General features: G+C 47.4%; 1 protein-coding gene across 2 annotated transcripts; it reads left to right on the top strand.

Moving 5' to 3' along the window:
• Positions 1-802: 802 nt before the first annotated feature.
• Positions 803-18,823, top strand: TFAP2A (transcription factor AP-2 alpha). Of its 2 annotated transcripts, none has more exons than XM_007973729.3 (7): positions 803-906; positions 5,514-5,948; positions 8,988-9,039; positions 11,085-11,316; positions 13,246-13,364; positions 15,258-15,399; positions 17,141-18,823. In XM_007973729.3, the coding sequence occupies exons 1-7, from the start codon at positions 856-858 to the stop codon at positions 17,427-17,429; spliced, it is 1,320 nt and encodes a 439-aa protein (XP_007971920.1). In that variant the 5' UTR covers positions 803-855; the 3' UTR covers positions 17,430-18,823. The 2 variants fall into 2 exon arrangements, with proteins under 2 accessions (XP_007971920.1, XP_007971919.1); XM_007973728.3 differs by lacking the exon at positions 803-906 and adding an exon at positions 3,470-4,288.
• Positions 18,824-19,144: the final 321 nt, after the last annotated feature.

Raw genomic sequence — 19,144 nt, 5'->3', positions numbered from 1 at the left:
CAACCTGGGGGAAAGCTCAAAGCCAATAAAACTCCCAAGGCGCTGCGGCCCGAGGGGGTGGCTGCCGCAAGCGGAGGCGATCCCTTGTTGGGCAAAAATTTTGGAGTGACTTCGCCGGTCTTGGTTTGGTGGTTATGTTTAATTGCGAAAGGGATAATGATTTCTAATAAAATTGCACGGGGCCAAAAGGGCAGCTCGGATCGTTGTAGTAGGGTTAAGGGAGAAGTGCTAGAAGCCGGGCCCCAGGCGTGGCGGCTTGGACTTTGAGCAGTGCCGGGCTTTGCAGAAGGCATCTCTGGAGAAAAGGAAGCGGAGAGAGAAAGGAAGGGGAATGTGGCGGAATTGGGGTAAGAGAGGTGGTGCTGGGACAGGGGCTCGCGGCGGAGCTCAAGGAAGGTTTTATCAGTTCGCAGGCTGGAGTGCGCTCTAGAAGCAAGTTCGCGGCGTAGAGAGGCCTTTATACCTGTGTCGGAGCGGCCGGCGGCAGATTGTGGTACTGGCGAGCAATTGGACTATTGTTGATATGCTAATGAGGCGATTAGGCTGTTGGTAAAGAGCTGGAAAAGGGAAAAGTTTCTACCATTAGAGGGAGATCTCCGAGCGCACACGGGAGCTCTTTTCCTTCTCTCCTCCTCCTCGCCCTTCTCCTCGCCCTCCTCCTCCTCGCCCTCCTCTTCCTCCTCGCCCTCCTCCTCCTCCTTGCCCTCCTCCTCGCCCTCCTCCTTCTCCTCCTCCACCTCTTCTCCCTCCTCCTCCTCCTGCGCTCACCGCCGGCAGCCAGCACTTTGCGCTTACCCAGAGAGTAGCTCCACTTGCGTGCGAGACGGAGAGGGGCATATCCGTTCACGCCGATCCATGAAAATGCTTTGGAAATTGACAGATAATATCAAGTACGAGGACTGCGAGGTAAGCGCGACGCCGGCTCGATCATCCGTGCGCCCACAGGCTCCGAGCTCGACCCTCCCTCTCCTCCTCCTCTCCTTGCAACCAGCTGCGAAACGCGGGTGGGACAAACTTTCCCCAGCGCAGCGCCCGCCCCTCGGATTCGCCCGAAGAACGCGGGGGAGAAGCTGGAGAGGGAGGACGTGAATGCTCCCTTCTTTGGTTTCCCTACTTTGAAGCCCGTGTCCCACTTTACTCCCCTTTCTGACCAATTTTGGCTGTGCCTAAGAGTGGGGCGAAGAGAAGAACATGGGCTTTTGAAGCAATTGCTGGCAACTGGGCACTTGCCTGTGCACTCCTCGTGTTATCCTCATCGAGATTCTGAGGGCCCAAGTCACCAGGAACAGAAAGGAAAGAGAAAACTCTTCTCTCTTCAACTTCCTCTCCGATCTTTAATATTCCTTCTTCTTTCTATTCATTCATTCATTCATTCTTTCCTTTCTTCCCCCCACGCCACTTTCTAAAGCGGTTCCCTTCTCGGCTTTAGAGACGGGCCCCCACACTTCGCTGTGATCTGGGCTGCATCTTACTGTAAGCGGGTTCAACTTAAGACCACTCTTTCCAGCTGCGGGGCTCGCTCCAGATCCTCTGTGGTCCAAGAAGTTCTAAGTAGCTTCTCCCTCTAAGCTACAGGATCGACGCACTCCACGGGGGTGTGTGGGGGTGGGGTGGGGAGATGTGCCTCCCCGAGCCTGCTGGCCGCTGGGTACTGGAGCACCAGCTTCTGCACCAGCCCAGAACGACCGTGGGAATCCTTCCGCGGCTGCGGACCACCTCTGGTGCCGCGAGCCCGCTGGGCCGACAGAGCGCGCCGCTTTGGAACCCATTTTAAAACCTAGAGTCCCCTGAGCTCGCCTTCTTGAGGCAGCAAGGGAGACCCTAGCGCTACCGGTCCACCCGCAGGAGGCGCTGGGAACGGTTACAACCATCACTGAAATGAGCAATGAGTCCGAGAGCGGGGTTGGGGTGTGTAGGGCTGGAGATTACCTAAATAAATAGGTGGCAGTCCCAACTTTTGCTGGTTTTTTTTTTTTTTTTTTTCCCTTAGTTTTTGGCATTTGGAGCTGAGAATGTTAGGCAGGAGGTGTGCAGGCGCAGGGGCGGAGATCCTGACTTCACTGGAAACCAGAAATTGGGTTTATGTGAACGATGTGTCACCCGCTCCCTCCTCCCTTTTCTTTCTCAAGACTATTTTAAATCTTTCTCCTTTCAGGCCCCCCATCCCGGTAGATGGGGACGGGGTGACATCCCACGGGTGCCGGTTCTTCTCTGGTGGGTCCTGTCGCGCTGGGGGAGGGGCGCAGGGACCCCGCGTCAGACCAGTAGCTTTGTTTTCGAGGCTGGGGGCGAGCTTTGCGGGCAGGGAGGAATGAAACTGAGCCCCTCCGTCTCATAGGAGAGTTCATACTGTACTGGTCTGGGCTTTGGCTGGAGGCTCGGGCATTTCACTTTCGCAGAGGCCGAAACCCAGCTCCAGGTGTGGGCGCCCTCGGCGGGCGGGGTCCGAACCTCCGAGTGGCTCTAGGCGCCGACTGGGTGGGGTGGGTGGCTAGGTGGGGGATGAACTTGCACCCATAGAGGGATCCTGTGGGGGCAAGTGTGAATGCGTGTGTAAGCTAGGCAAAAAAGATAAGAAAGGAGAGAGAGAGGAGAATAAAGTCAAAGCTGTTTCCACAACTTTGGTGGCGGCGGGCAAGCGCCGGAGCGGGGATTTCGGGTTTCGGAGTTGGCTTGGGGCAGTCTGATTGTGCCGGGGCTCTGTAGGGACACGCAGAAGACGAGGTGCCGCCTGTTCTGACAACCTGGCGGGTAGACTGGCAAAGGCAGCACGCCGGGAGAGCTAGTCGTGTCATCTGGGGGGGCGTCAGGCTGGAGTGGCCCAGCCAGTCGGACGGGTTTTTGCCGGGAGCCGCGAGCCCGTGCCAGCGGCGCCCGGGCTGGGCCGCCTAGCGTCTGTGCGCGCCCCGGCCCGCATCCCGGCTTCCGATCCGGAATCCCCGGCCCCAGAGAGCCGAAGGCAGAGCGACGGTGGCTGGGGAGCGCACGGTGCCCCTGTCCGAGGAAAGCTCTAGAGGAAGCCGAGGAGAGGGCCAGTGCAGCGAGAGGGCCGGTCCCGGGCGGGGCGCGGGGTCATGGAGGAGCCGCGCAGCAGCGGGCAGCTGAGTCCCGAGTCCCAGACTCGGCTGCGAAGCGGCGGAGCCCGAGGCCAGACAGGGCCGGGAAGCGCCTGCGGCGCCGAGAGCCCCACGAGCGCCCGGACGCGGTCCCCAGCAGCTCCTGCCCGCTACGCACGACCCCCGCTGCATCCCGAGGTCTGCCCCAGCCTTTTAGGTCTGATTGTCCTCGCTCGCTTCCTCTCCCCTTCCCCCTCCCCCGCGGCCTCCCCCTCCGTGCGCTCTGGCTGGGCCCCCTCCCCCTCCCTTCCTCCCTCCCTCCCTCCCTCCCTCTTTTCCTCCCTTCCTCCTCTCGGGCTCTCCCTCCTTCCCTCCCTCCCCTCTCCCCACCCCGGGCTCCTCTCCCTCGCCCACACTTTCTTTCTCACACACGCACGCAGACACATTCTCCCTGTCTGCGCTCTCTCCTTCGGTCTCCCTCTGCCTCTTTCTCTTTCACTTTTGCATGCCCTGCAACCTTTTAAAATGTTGCCCCTTCCCTGTGATTCGCCAGACGCCGCGCCGCGGCCCCCCGCGCGCTCGCCCGCTCCCTCTCTCGCCCGCTTTTTGTCTCTCGCGCTCCCTCTCCCCACTCCGATTTGCTACACTGAGACTCCCGTCAATGGACTGCATTGAGAGCCGGCTCCGGCGCGAGTTGCCTCTCCGCTTCACGCTCGATTTCCAGGCATTCTTCCCTTATTAAGTATTCGTGTAATATTAATAGTCATGAATATCTGCTATTAGGAGGCTCCAGGAACGCTGCCCAGCGCGGTTATTAGAAGCTCAAGCGAAGCCGCCGCTAAGAAAAGAGGGGGAGACACGGATTAAGGAACACGCACGCACCCACACACTTACACATACTTTTTCCTTTTTCCTTTTTTGGGGTTTTTCATTTTTAAAGAACTTTGAATCATAACCAGTCGCGGCAGGATAGAGACCGTGGGTTCGACCAGCTGAAGGCGCCGCGCGAATCGGTGGTTCAAGTTCGGATGGATCCGAGCCGGGCTCCCGCGCTCCGGGGAGCGTCGGCGCCGTGACTGGAGTCCTGGGTCGCGCGGGGCTCTCGGCGCCTTTTGTGTGGGGCGCGCTCGGGCGGCGGGGCAGCCGGGCGCTCCAGGCTTGCTTGTTTTTTTCCACCCTGACTCGTTACCCCAGACTCTTCGCAGATGTTAGTTCACAGTTTTTCAGCTATGGTGAGTCCCACCCCCACCCCGTTCCTGTTTCTTTAGGAATTCGATTCTGGAAACCTGGTGCCGTGGAGCTGCCCGAAACCTCGGGTTTCACGCCCAGCTTTCCTTCAGGACACCCCCTCCATTTGCATCCCCCACCCCACCTTCCGCCTTTCTCTCGTTCTTTTTCATCCCTAAATCGAATGCATTACCTCCTACCCCAGTCCCCGCTCGACCTCTCCGAGCACGCAGACCTACCTCGCCGCTGCTTCCCAAGGCGTGTTTCTTCCCACGTTCATCTTGATTTCCTTGCGTCTTCACTTGTTCCCGAGATGTTCTCAACATTTGATGCTTAATCTGTCTGCAGGAAAAGTGCAGCCCGGTGTGCCCCCTACCCTCGGGGCCTGCGGCTGAACCGCCGAGGGTTCGCCGTCCCTGGAATCAACTCTGTTCGCTTGTTTTGCAAGCGAATTGCAATAGAGAAACCTATAGTCAGGCGTTTCTTCTGCCCTTTGGGGCTGAGGTGGAAGGGGCGGGGGGCCTCCGCCCCGGGGTGCACCTCTCTCTTTTAAACCCAATAAGGCTGAATCTTTCTATTTTAAACTTTGACTTGACCTCCCCCTTTCCCTATCCAAACCATAAATCGACTCTGTCGAGAGAAAGGCTCCTAACTGAGGAAGCGGAAAAGACAACCCCCGATCCTGCAGTTAAAACCTTCTTTAAGCTGGTAATTTAAACGTGTGTTTTCGTTACAGCCCCTCTGCGAAATATGTTTCTATTTAAATAGTCATGAAACGGTAATAGTCTTTGAACGTTTACGATTTTTTTCTCTCCAAATAAATACAAGATAATAGTAACGCAGTGGCAGACAGGTTCAAATAGGGGGAAAAGAAAAGGCCGCTTCTGCTGTTTAGTATTTAGGAGGAATTTTAATTTTGCTTAAGAGAGGTTTCACGCTGCAGTTTAATGGGCTGTGTTCCAGGAGACCCTTTTCTATCTCTTCCCCTCTTTGAAAGAAACGCTTGAATAGTCTCTTGTGCCTCTACATATACAGTTCCTCTGCGTTGTTGGAGGGTCTGTTTCACTTGTGGGTATTTCCTGAAAAGAACTTAGAGCTGATTTTTTCCCGGCGGCCAGCCAACGGGAACGGGGGCTTTCCCACGCAGGCTTGTCAAGTGGATTTTGTGTGGATAATTGTAGCTCGACGCTTGATTCCTTGTTCTTTACCTTTGCTCTCGCTCTCTTCTAGGACCGTCACGACGGCACCAGCAACGGGACGGCACGGTTGCCCCAGCTGGGCACTGTAGGTCAATCTCCCTACACAAGCGCCCCGCCGCTGTCCCACACCCCCAATGCCGACTTCCAGCCCCCCTACTTTCCCCCACCCTACCAGCCTATCTACCCCCAGTCGCAAGATCCTTACTCCCACGTCAACGACCCCTACAGCCTGAACCCCCTGCACGCCCAGCCGCAGCCGCAGCACCCAGGCTGGCCCGGTCAGAGGCAGAGCCAGGAGTCAGGGCTCCTGCACACGCACCGGGGGCTGCCTCACCAGCTGTCGGGCCTGGATCCTCGCAGGGACTACAGGCGGCACGAGGACCTCCTGCACGGCCCACACGCGCTCAGCTCAGGACTCGGAGACCTCTCGATCCACTCCTTACCTCATGCCATCGAGGAGGTCCCGGTAAGAGGCCGCGCGACCCGCGCGGGAGAGAACACAGCCCCCTTCTCGCCTACCCCCAAAAAGGATACTTGGAACATAGAGTCGGTGGGCCCTGGTACTCCCCAATATTTCCTTTTAAAAACATTTTATTCGGGGGCGGGGAGGGGGGGGACGTTTTGAGGAACCACACAAAGTAGTTGCGAGTTCTGCCCCAGAACAATGGTTCCTGGAGCTCCCTCAAACAATGCCTGCATTACCATTTCCACCAACACAGATAAATCAGACCAATGTCACCATTAACAATAACTTCCTCTCGACGACAGTAAACTGTCTCAATTGCTAAAAGATCTACTTCCACCGCTGAGTCTGGCGTGGAGATCTCTCCCTGTCCTGGGAATGATGTTAAATGCAACCAAAGAGCTCATTAAATGTCCTCAAAATGTAAAAGGAAGTGTAAAAGACATACTAAGATCATTTTAACCGGATTTTATAAGCACAAGTGAAACCTGAAAGTTACGTGTACACCCTATCCTGATTAAAGAAAAACTAAGTAGCAAATCCAAGCAGAGGGACATTAAAATGCAGCCTTCTTCTCTTCCTAGGGGTGCTAAGTGGTGACCTCATAAATCATTAGCTGGGTTCCCAACGCCTATCAGAACCTGCTACACCCCATATTAAATTAAATGTTTTGAGACTATTGGGTAATACATTGAGTTCTAATTTAGTTATCAATAAATGCAGTTTAAAATAATTTCTAAAGAAGCATGGCATTAGCACATTTACTATTTACAATGCAAACAAGGCTATTGATAATTTGAAAATACTTTCTGGAATTAAACTTAAACCAGTACCTCTGCTTCAATTCTATGTATTTATGGTTTCCTCGCAACCTTCCTGAAATGGAATTAGAGCAAGCCAATAATTTTATTAAAGCTGTAAAGGCTTCTGTTAAAGCTGCTTTTCTTTGGAGAGGAAATGTATCTGGATGTGATTTTTGCTAAAATGCTATTTCAAATTACTGCATCAAATATTGCAGCAGTATGTCCGTTGACAGTTTAATGATTACTACATTAGATTGTAAGGAAAATGGTCAGATGAACTTACCTGCTTGCTTGGTGAATTTAAAACATTATTTAAGTTCCATAGGAAAATAGAAAATTTATTACATCTCTCATTTGGCCCAGTTAGTCACTGAAATTTGTTGGTTATGTTTAGCAGCCCTTGCATGGAAGGCAGGAAAGTAGGCACTTGATCTAGTATAAGGTTTAGTGAGCACTGTATGTCTGTATGTGTGTGTTCATACTTACATGTTTTTAGGAACTGATACTTAACAGTGCATTGTTTTGGAAGTGAGAGGAGCACTAATTTATGTAAGAGCAATTTAAACATGAAATAGGAGTTATGATCGTTTTAGTTCCCTTTCCCAAAGCACTCTGAATCTTTTCCTTGCTTGTTCTTTGAAAAGATTTGAATTGCAAAATAATGTTGCAAGCTTTTGGAACTACTGTGAATTAGAATTGCTCTACTTTGCAAAAATTTCAAGGTGAATTCTTAACACCTGTATACTCACTCTTTGTGGCAAAATTGGTCGGTACCAGAAATTAACCAAAAGACGAAATAAAAACAAGGAAACCCAGTTGGTGTTCTTCCCTCTTCCTCCCCCATCTTTTAAGAAAAAAATTCTTTCAAAGGAATTTGGGTCAAGAAAAAGGTTGTTTTCAATTTTTTCCCATTGCTGCAACAGTTAACCTTTAGTAAGTATAACTGCTAAATATTTAAGAAAATCAGATCGATGGTGAAAATTATTTAATCATTAATATCTCAGTGGGGTTTTAAACTTAACAGTCTTCCCTGTATGGACAAGGTCTAGAAATAACACAAATGAAAGTATTATGCCACACTACATTTACTTTATGGGTTTAGGGTGCATGCATAAAGGGATCATATTTCCCCATATAGTTAAAAACACAAGAACTGCAGCAGTAGTCATTTCTGAACATTTCTCAATTTAATTATACTTAAATCCAGAAGCACTTTAGGCAAGTTACAAATGAGAGCATTGAGTATAATAAAACCTGTAATAAAGCAACTTAGTACCATCCACCCGGAATCATTGCGATCAGGCACAATTAACAGGAGCATAAATCCAAGACAGAATGGAAAATGTTCGAATCAGTATTATTGTTGGACAAAGACTAGAGAAGGAAGTAATAGTTTTTTAAATGGTAATGCCTGTGTTTGCTAATGATTGCAAAATCTTCTATCTCAGCAGCTCTGGTGCTAATTTGTAAACACAGCCAGACATTATATTGCCTGTCAGTTTCTGCATTAGAAAACATGATTTCATTTTACTTTCTAATCACGTTTTGACTCTAGCGCACACACGTATACCCATCCATCTGTAAAAAAAAAAAAAGAAAAAGAAAAACACCCCACACCAACGACAAACCTGCTGCTGGACAACAGGAAAGCAAGCTCAAAGGTTTTTTGTTTTTAATCATTTTCATATTCCTGTCACATCCAGGCTCAGGCAGTAGTCTAAAAATTTATTTGGAGTTTTCCATAAAGGTGTGTATGTGTTTGGTCTTTATTGTACTACCTAAACCTTTTCCAACACTCTCCTGTTATTTCCGCCCCTGTCATTTCTATTGTGTTTCTCTGGCTTTCGCTGCCTGAACACTGGAATTGCTCAATTCAGAAGCCGCTGAGGCGCCAATCTAAAGCTAGGTACATTTCTAAATGTTGAACTGACTGAGAATGATTAGGTGCTCCAACACTTGATTTAATTTCCAAAGAAAGTTTTATTCCTCATCTCCACGCCTTTTAAACATGGATCATTTGCTGGAGGAGGAGAAATTGGCCATGGGCGTGCAGTGAAACCTCTTGAGTTGCAAAGCCCCAAATTCCAATAAGCCAAGATGAGATGTTTACATATAAATGTCATTATACGGGAGGGGGAATTTTGATTCTGCACCTTCCCCTCCTCCCATCTTGGAGGGAATATTCATTTCCTTTTGTTTTGATTATACACTTACATCCATGTGTATCCTTTTGTTGCAGCACGTAGAAGACCCGGGTATTAACATCCCAGATCAAACTGTAATTAAGAAAGGTAAGCCATTTCCTTCTGCATTCCAAGCATGTCCTTACAGGCAGAGTGCTATTTAAAAGAACTTGCAGAGCTGTGTTTATTTTTTCCAAATAGGATTTCCTAAAGGCTCAGAATTAGCAAATAGATAGGCACAGAACAGCAATGCTTAAATAATCAGCTTTCAGTATGTTGGTAATGCCAACAGGCTAGCTTTGTTCTGACTCATGATTTGACCATTTAATTTAGTTTAATGATATTTGGACACACACACAAAATGTACAGTAGTGGAACTGATTTGGAAGTGGCATTTCAATTTTGAAACAGTTTAATAGTTTAATCCATTGCGTGGATGAGGGTTAAGAAGTGTAAAATGCTAAAATAGTACAAATAATTTAACATTAATGTAAGGACAGATGATAAAAAGCACTCTTTAGCAGAGGGGAAAAAAAATTCATGTTCTTCAATTTAGTTTCTTGCTAGATGTTTAAAGGTCTTGGAACTTTGTGAATTAGGTTAACAAAATTTTACCTTTTGGTTAAAATTAGTATCTTGAAGGTGTGAGGATTATTACCATACTTGTTCACAGCAGAAATTGTTAGAAAAGTGTCAAGTGATTTGAATGGATTTGTAATTTGTATTGTGTTTAGTGAGTAGAAATAAAGTTTACTGAATTAAATGCTATTCACTCTTGGTAGCAGCTTCTTTTTGGTTATGGTGGCAATGTTACATTTCAGGATTCTAGGCACCACCAGAGGACGATGCTATATAAAACTGTTCTCATTTCTAACCCCAATCAGTATATTGTTAGCTAGTTTAAAGTTTCATTTTTGCATCTGTGAAGTCTTTGTCACGTCAAATTAGATGTGCAAGGGATAAATCTTAAGAGATGCTCTTTCCAAGTCGACATGATAATTGGCTCTTTTATTAGTAATCTCTCAAGAGTTCGTTTAACTCCTATTGTCTCTATTAGCCTCCCCAGAGCTATTAATGTCACAAGTGATCTATCCAAAACCTAGAGCCCCCCACCTCCCTATACGTCTAGCATATCCCCATTAAAGAACGCATAAGGAACACTGATGAGACTGTGTGCACATTATGTCTCCAAATGGAATTTTAAAATACAATGCATACTGTACTTAAATGACTGTGGATGCATCTGAATTACATTGATGCTGAGAAACGTAATGCATTAGTATACTTTCTGCAGGTCTTCTGTTTTTTTCCTAACAATGGTAGTCCAACAATAAAGAGCTTATGGTTTTAACTAGGAAGTATATATATCCACTTTCCCCATAAAGGCGCTTTAGCAGAGAGGGGCTATTAATATTTACTTAACAAAAGGGCACATTGCTAGTATTCCACTGTAGGCCTCTTCTTCCCTCCCCACTCCGCAGTTCAAAACGGGCCTTGGAATGGATCTCCAAAACTGAGACGTTTTCAAAATTGAACATAGGAAAGGGCCTATTTATCAAAAAGACTGGACGTGTGGTGTGGACAACAAAATCCACCACTTCCCAGCGTGGTGCCTCAATTAAAACGCTCGTTTACAGCGTTTAGCCATCTAAATTCTCGGCTGATTTTAGTAATAGGTCTTTGAAGCAGTTTTTCCCCGACACTAAACCCCTCACCCAGCAAAACCCCTAAAGTACAAGTAACTTGCTCTTGGTTTGCAAATGTAACTCCCTCTCTGAACCCTGAACCCGTGCTCCTGGACCTCATCTGGGGCCCACTCCGCTAGGATGCTCAGAGCCTCAGGGGTCACCAATTTCACCACCCATCTCTAGAGAGCACCTTTGACGGCGAAGGGGAAAGGGTCAAGGCAGAAACGCTGGCCAGGCTGACTGGGGGAGGGCAGGGCCGCCTCCAGGCCGCCGCGTGAGGCAGGGAGGGTCTCGAGGCCGAGGAAGGGAAGTAGCAGAGCCACAGAATTTCAGAGGCGGACGGAAAAGCGGGGACTGTGGCCCAAAGCCTGGGAGCCGACCTTGGCCGGGATGAAGGCCGGGGTCGGGCAGGATTTGGGGGTGATCCATGACGCCCAACACGCGGCCTCCCCTCTGTCTCCGCAGGCCCCGTGTCCCTGTCCAAGTCCAACAGCAATGCAGTCTCCGCCATCCCTATTAACAAGGACAACCTCTTCGGCGGCGTGGTGAACCCCAACGAAGTCTTCTGTTCAGTTCCGGGTCGCCTCTCTCTCCTCAGCTCCACCTCGAAGTACAAGGTCACGGTGGCGGAAGTACAGCGGCGGCTCTCACCACCCGAGTGTCTCAACGCGTCGCTGCTGGGCGGAGTGCTCAGGAGGTGAGGCCCGGCACGGCCCCGCCTGCCCCGCCCTGCGGCCGGGGGAACCACTGCGCTTGCGCCGGCGGCGGCGGCGGCGGCGGCGGCGGCGGCGGCTGCGACGCAAACCGGCCTCGCGCCGCGGCCCTCCCTACGCGGGAAAGGAAAAGGGGCGGAGAAAAGAGCGTAGAGCCAAGTGGGCGGGATCAGGGATGGGGGCGGCGGGCGTTCGGCGCGCGCCTGCGCTCTCCGCTGCCTTCTCGCGAGCGTGTTTTGGTGCGCGCGTCGTTCGCTGCCGCGCGCTCGCGGGGTCCTCCGCCCCGCCCTGCTCCTTGCGCAAGCGCAGCTCGCTCCTCCGCGGGCTCAGTCCCGGCCGCTGCAGCCGCGGGGCGCCGTGCAGCCACCTTTTTTCCTCTTCGCGCACACCTTGCAAGCCCAGGAAAAGTTCCTCTCAGGCTCCTCGCTTTGCCTTACCCCTCTGAGTAGGGTCTCCGAGGATAATCGGTCGTGCCTTGTATAGGGTTTTAATAGAATGGTTTTTAACTAAAGGAAGAGAATGGTGTCCTCTTGAGTCCACACGCCATGCCCCCCTTTCGCTCTCACCTCCCGACCCCCCGTACTATAGGCGTTTGCATATGATGATGATTCCATCTTACTGGGGCCCTGATGTGTGCCAGGCTGCGTGCGAGCATGTTTACGTGCATTGTGTGTAGTCACTACCAAGGAATGCATCTGTTACATACATGGCCAGGGATTCTTACCTCACCCCTGCGAGGTCTGAGGGATCCATTTAGTAGATAAGATTCTATAAGGGTCAGCAAGATAAAGCACCTTCCCTCAGGGCAGGTTTCTCCCTGTTGTGGGCTTCCTACCCCTAGGATTCCACCGCACGTTGTGAATTGTGGGGCTTGTGTTGAACTTACCCGGATAATAGGTTTCTTCTCTCTTTCTTTAATAATACTGAGAACTTCATTGTTTTGACGGTTATTCATTTACCTATCTGTTTATGGACCCGCAGTTCCGTTCTAGTGGCTATATCCCACACAAAGCCTATAAAGATAATTTTTTGGAAGGTTTTAACATCAGCCATTCTAGTATTTTCTTCCTCCTGCACAGTCATTTTGCTTTCTCTTTGTAATCTTTCACTCACACAGATCTTTTCCTTGCCCTCTGCTTTTTCCTTCCCTTCCCCCATCCCCAATATTGGAGACTGTTTACCTAGGGGAGTATAATCTAATCCACACAATTAAAGAGCACTTGAGTAGGGAATAAAATCTGAAATTAATTAATTTGCTGTTTTATTTAAACAATTTATCTTAACCACTTTCTGATTATGGGATTCTATTTAGACATCTGTTTAGAACTGCCTCCATTGTCTCTGAAATCAGTGAAACTTTTAAGGGCTGATATCAGCCTTTGACATTTCCAGTTAGGCTGGTGACATGGCACGTAAACAGTTGGCGAAATGAATTTCCCTTTGGGGCTAGAGCCAGAGCAAGAAACGTGAGTGATGATAACTTTGGTTACTCGGAACAACCTAACAGCGTATCTTGCAAAGACAGTTTTAAAGACCCCATTGGGATTTGTGTGATTGTAACAGCAGGGAAAATATACAGTAATCAGTTGAACTCAAGAATACCTCAAACCCTAGAGATGGGGCTGTGTTTGTTTGTTTGTGGTTCTTCTTTAGAGAGTTGGGAAATCAAACCTTCCAACCTGCCACAAGAGTTGCAATAATAACTGAACATAGGGGGTGCTTTACAGTTTAACAGGCGTTGATCTCCTATGAACTTTCTGTACTATTCCTAGGTTTCCCCCCTTTAAATGTCTTGGGGCCAAGCTTCTCAGTTTTTGAAAGCACATTTTAGGAAGCTTTCACAATGATTTTAATGTGGTGCACAGCAACCCAATGTTTTCTAAATCCCTTTCTCGCATATATTTGTGAAACAGGGCGAAGTCTAAAAATGGAGGAAGATCTTTAAGAGAAAAACTGGACAAAATAGGATTAAATCTGCCTGCAGGGAGACGTAAAGCTGCCAACGTTACCCTGCTCACATCACTAGTAGAGGGTAAGCGAATCCACTTGCTAACTAGAAGGAACTTCCTTCTTGGAAAATGGATAATATTTAGTGGCCAGATGTTTGGTTGTATTTTGTGTCAGTTGGGCAGTTTCATCTTTGCAGAGAATATAGCCAGATGTGAACAGAATTCTTTCATGGCAAAAAGAAACATTTGCATATACTCCTATACCTTCATCCTTCTCCCTTCGTTTCCTCTACCATAAAGTTACACCTCCCCAGCCTAATTCCGAGCTAAACAATGCACAAGTTTAAGAACTGCACATTCTCCAAGTTTCTCTCTCTTTTAAAGGGCTCAGCAGTAAATCACTTAAGTTATTCTGACATCTGCGTTTGAGAAATGCGTGACCATTACTTCCTGAATTAATTTGGGAATCTTTGACCTGCGTCCTGATTTAAGCCCATCCTGAAAGCTCAGGGTTATGTGCCCTTTCAGGTTTTTGTTTTCCAAACGTATGCTCCCTTATCTCTTTAATTGTGCTTTTTTCTCTTGGAGAAGAAGAAAAGTGAGCAGTTTTTGATTCTGGATTGTGTGGATATGGAAAGATAAAAGAAATATAAGCATTGCAAAAAGTTTCTCCTGGTAGCTTTAAACACACACACACCCTTCCAAATGCCTCAAAACAAAAAGCCAACCCTTATCCTCACTCCCTGCTCTAGATAACTGTCACCAGAAGCCACTCACATTCCTGGTGCCTCTAGATTAAGTTTTTCTGATACAAGATTGGCCTACGTTTTGGTGTACTGGAATGAATCTATAGCTCTCCTGTGTTTTTCTTTGTGTCTTATTGTAAATGTCTCATGCTAACAGGGGAAAAAAAAGTTACTTTAATTACCAGAAACTAGCATGTATATTTAAAGAAGTCATTTTATTTTATTCACATCTTGTATATGAGGAGCTATATTATAATTCCATTTTTCTAGCTTTGTAAATTATGTTTTAAAATGTTTAAAACCGTATATTTGAGGAAGAATCCTATGAATTCCTTTTGTTGATGATGTCAGAGATTGGTAGTAATATAACTTTAGGAAATCAGCAATTATTCAGTGCCAGAAACTCAACTACAGTAGCATTACATTAAAAATCCTAACAGTCCATAGAGAACCCACTATTCATACTCCAAAAGAATTATAAGCCAAGAAAATGGTAGTGGTGGCTTAGGGTGTAGCGTGGAGTTCGTCTGGGTTTGGGGGTTGAGTTCTGTAGCAGGGAGGCAGTTTCTGGAGAACTGTTATTGTTTGTGATCCGCTCCATTTTATGGAAACAAGCTCTGCGGAGAGGGCTTTGATGCTCTAATTGGCGCATGCGTTCTTCCGGAGCTGGAGCTAATGGCAGGAAGCCCTGCAGTAAAAACCAACTGGTTCAGGAAATTAAAACCAAAGATTCGAAAATCAACAACACAGACAGACTCAGTGGAGTGACCCTCAAATCCTCTTGGTTAATCGGTTTGGATGAACAGATAATTTATGTGATCAAGTTAAAATGTAACCCCTCAGTTGTTCCCTTGCAGAAAAGCTCAAGGAGTAATTATGAATATCATTTGTGAATGTATTGATAGGTGTGAAGTTGGAATACAATAAGCATTTTAAAAGAGAATTTGGAGACATGTCATTTAGGGTGGGGGATGGGACTGGAGGTTGGTGGATGGGATTTACATTTTCAAGTCTTCTTGGCCCTCTAGGAGAAGTGGTCATTTTTCCTGGTAAATGCATCCACCAGATCCTACAGAGAAGGAAATAAAATGCCTGAAATGAGAAAACAAGTAGTTTGTGTTTCCTGCAACATCTGGGGTGAAGGGAATTAGGGAGTTGGTAGTGGGGAGGAAGTTGGGATCCCCACTCTTCATTCTCTCACACTGGCTCCCTCCTCTCCCGTCTTGCCAGGAGAAGCTGTCCACCTAGCCAGGGACTTTGGGTATGTGTGTGAAACCGAATTTCCTGCCAAAGCAGTAGCTGAATTTCTCAACCGACAACATTCCGATCCCAATGAGCAAGTGACAAGAAAAAACATGCTCCTGGCTACAAAGTAAGGCATTTACCTCTGCAGGGTCTCTGTGTCTGGTTGTCAGGAGAAACAAAAATCGTTTTTGCTCTTCCTTCTCCCTTGTTTTCCTTTGGTGTTAATCAGCTTTGTTGCAGTTATAACACTGTCTTATAAACCGTGGTCTATGTTAAAGAAGAAATACAGGTGGGATTGTTAGGGTGCTCCCATCTTTTTCCTCTCATCTGTCCCCATTTTCTCTCTCTCTTTTTTTTTTTTAATGAATGTGTGTGGGAGTGGGTTGTAGGAGGGGTTTGATTGAAGTTGAGGGTGGATTTGTAACTGTGTTGTTTCAGAAAGACCAGAATCAAATCCTCAAAGGTGTAACAGGCTTACCTCTATCAGTTTTTGTCTCCTATCAATATGTTCTCCAAGGGCAAAGATTAAACAGTGGCCTGCAAAATGTGCAAGCCAGAAGCTGTCCTAGTTTCAACCTTAATCCGTTATTCCATTTCTTACCTTCCTTTCACAACCCCTTCTCGAAAGTGCCACACACACACACACACACACACACACAGAGACCCACACCCCACAGAAGTTTTAGCCCACAGGCGAGAAGTCAAATAGATTTCAAAATGGCCCAAGTTATATTCCCTTCGGTGCCTGGGCTGAATAGGCTTCTCCAGGTGGTGTGTGAAAAGAAAATGACTGTTTTGATATGTTTTCTGGAAATTAAAAGGCTTGTTTGGAAGCCCTTAATTATCAAAGTTGATGTCACAGGAGGGCATGGAAGCAGAGGGCAGAAGCTGAGGCCTTGGGTGGGACCCTGTTTCTGGCCTGGGGACATCAGCTGGCCTTGGAGAAGGGAGCCAGCCCTGGCTCCTCATTCATCCCCCTCCCCAGCCCCCCAGGCCAGGCTGCTGCTGCCCCTGGAAGGCCCCAGCTAGCCCTTGCTTCCCAGATTCAGGGGCAGAGCTTCCTGAGTTCAGGCCTCATCTACCTCTGTGAAATTTCAACTTTCGTCCTCTTCCCCAGGCTACCTAAGCACACACATCTTCACAGTTTCCCTGCAGTATTTTTTTGAGTTATGTGGGGAAAGAGGAGGAATGGGAAATTGAAATGTCTGTTTCTTCTTCCCAAACACTACTTTGAATTATCTCCAAGTAACAGGGTTTTTTTGGTGTTAGCCTGTTTTGTTTTTTTGTTATTGTTTTTTAAAGGCAAAGTAATCCCTCGTAAAGTTTTGTCTTTCTATCCAAATTCACCTGAATTTGATTTGAAGGTGAATGAGTGGGAACTTCATTCTACAAACTGCTGCTGAGGTCTCTAGAGGAGCAGGGAAGAGGGTCTTTATGACATTTTGAATAGGAAAGCCGATGGCTGCAGCATAATGTTGGCAAGTTGCTCCTGTTTCTGACTTCCGGTCTGCCTGACTTCTTTCTTTCTCTTCCAATGTTTGCAATGGTTTCCTATGTCTTGGATGTTTGGTGTGAGGGAGACAGGTGAGACTAGAAGTTTAACATATCTGAGAGGAGAGAGAGAGAGAGTCATTTGTGAAGATAGGAAGGGCTTGCAGTTAAATAAAGAGAGATGGTTTCGTGGTCACTGAAAGGTGGCTGGGTCTCCCAACATGTGGCCACCCTGTGTGTCTCTGGGGCCTTGGGTCATGTCAGGTGCTGCCTGGATCCCGGCAGAGGTGGCTGCAGGGAGAGAGGTTTTCTCTTCGCTGCTGGTGCTGCCCAAAGTGGAGCCTTATGTCTCTCTCTCTGCTCCACTTGTGCTGCAGACAGATATGCAAAGAGTTCACCGACCTGCTGGCTCAGGACCGATCTCCCCTGGGGAACTCACGGCCCAACCCCATCCTGGAACCCGGCATCCAGAGCTGCTTGACCCACTTCAACCTCATCTCCCACGGCTTCGGCAGCCCCGCGGTGTGTGCCGCGGTCACGGCCCTGCAGAACTATCTCACCGAGGCCCTCAAGGCCATGGACAAAATGTACCTCAGCAACAACCCCAACAGCCACACGGACAACAACGCCAAAAGCAGTGACAAAGAGGAGAAGCACAGAAAGTGAGGCCTCCTCCCGATCTGCCCCTCCCACGCCTCACCAGTCCCCGCGCGCCCACCCACCGGCGGGTGACAGCTCCGGGATCAGCAACCCTTCCTGCTGCTGCTGCTACTGCTGCTGCTGCTGCCGCCGCCGCCGCTGCCCTTGGGTCCCCCTCCGAGTCTCCGGAACTGCTCTCTCGACTGTCAGTGGGGTAGCCGCTCCGACTCTGCGCCCGCCTCGACTTCCCCACCCGCTCCCACACCCCTGTGCCCTCATGTGGAGCCTAAGAGAACAGAACAGGCCGTGAAGCCAGCAGAGAAAAGTTCTGCCGAGTTTGTGGACCCCCTTTCTTTTTTTTTAAACAAAACAACAAATCAACAACAGCAACAACAAAAATTTAAAACTTTTTTCTAAAAAAAAAGTAAAAATAAAAAAAATTATATGCGCTTCATGGGACTGAGTCACCACCTTCCCTTACATCAGTTCAGATTGTAGCCATACTTTAAAAAAAAAAAAAACCAAAAGGATGATGACAACATTTTTATCAGTATTGTGAATAAACTTGAACACAAATACACGAAGTTCCATGTCATGTCTTCAGTTGTAGAAGTTTTTCCTCTTTAAGGTAAAGCGACCAACTTGAAGTTTCTCTGGCAACACGATTCGCAGTTATATAAGGGAATCAGTGTTCACGTCTCTGTATATATTTATTTATGTGTAATTTAATGGGAATTGTAAATATGGTGAGTCTGTTTTAAGCCTTTTTTTTTTTTTTATTTATCTGATCTCGTTTACCTCTTGTTTAGTGGGTTTTGAATCTTCCCTATTAGTTCTTCATGTGGTTCATGGTACTGATTTAGAAATCCAATGTTTGGGGGATTTTGCTCTCTGGGATTCATGAATTTAGCCCTGTTGTAGCATGTTAAAGATGACAAACAGCTGGACAAATTTATAAAAGGTAAAATAAAATTTTATCTGTAATTAGTATTATTACATTTAGCTTTTCATTGAATTGAAAGAAAAAAAGTGATATTGGACCCTGGAAAGATTTTTAAACTTGAGTGGTTTGATAACCCTTCTATGTATTGTAGGGAGAAAAAAAAAGTTTATTTTATTCCACTGTCCTCCCTTAAAGGCATCATTTGAGCAATAAATGAATATTGTCTTTAAACCAAGGGTTAGGGAATTTTCCTTTCTCTCTCTCTCTCTCTGTCTCTCTATCGCTGTCTGTCTCTCCTCTCTCTTTTTGTTCAAAGAACTTCAAACATTTGGGACCACCTGGTATTCTGTATTTTCACTGGCCATATTGGAAGCAGTTCTAGTTGCATTGTACTGAGTTGTGCTGGCAGTAGTTTCCATGCCTGTCAATGTATCATAGTCCTTTGTTGCCCAGATAAATAAATATTTGATACGCTTTATGTCGATTTTTTTTTATTCAGTGGCTGTCTTTACCCAGGCGTATTTTTGTTCTTGGCAGTATTTTTTATTCAGTATGGTTACAGTAATTGAGTTTAACTCTCCCTTGGCAATTGCTCCTTGCAATAAGCAGCTGAACCCATTGTTTCCCTCAAGTATAATAAAAACTTACTTTCAACTTGGAGTTCAGAGCAGGGTATCATTTAGATATTCCACTGAGTCTGTATTCAGACAAATGACACAATAAAACCCAATGTATTCTTTTGGATAAAAGATTGTACTGCTAAAGGAATGACATACTGTCTTTTCCTTACTAGAAACAT

Source organism: Chlorocebus sabaeus, chromosome 17 (genome assembly GCF_047675955.1).
Source record: "Chlorocebus sabaeus isolate Y175 chromosome 17, mChlSab1.0.hap1, whole genome shotgun sequence".
Taxonomy (NCBI): Eukaryota; Metazoa; Chordata; class Mammalia; order Primates; family Cercopithecidae; genus Chlorocebus; species Chlorocebus sabaeus.
The sequence above is the reverse complement of the archived record's forward strand: the minus strand, read 5'-3'. Positions and strand labels throughout refer to the sequence as shown.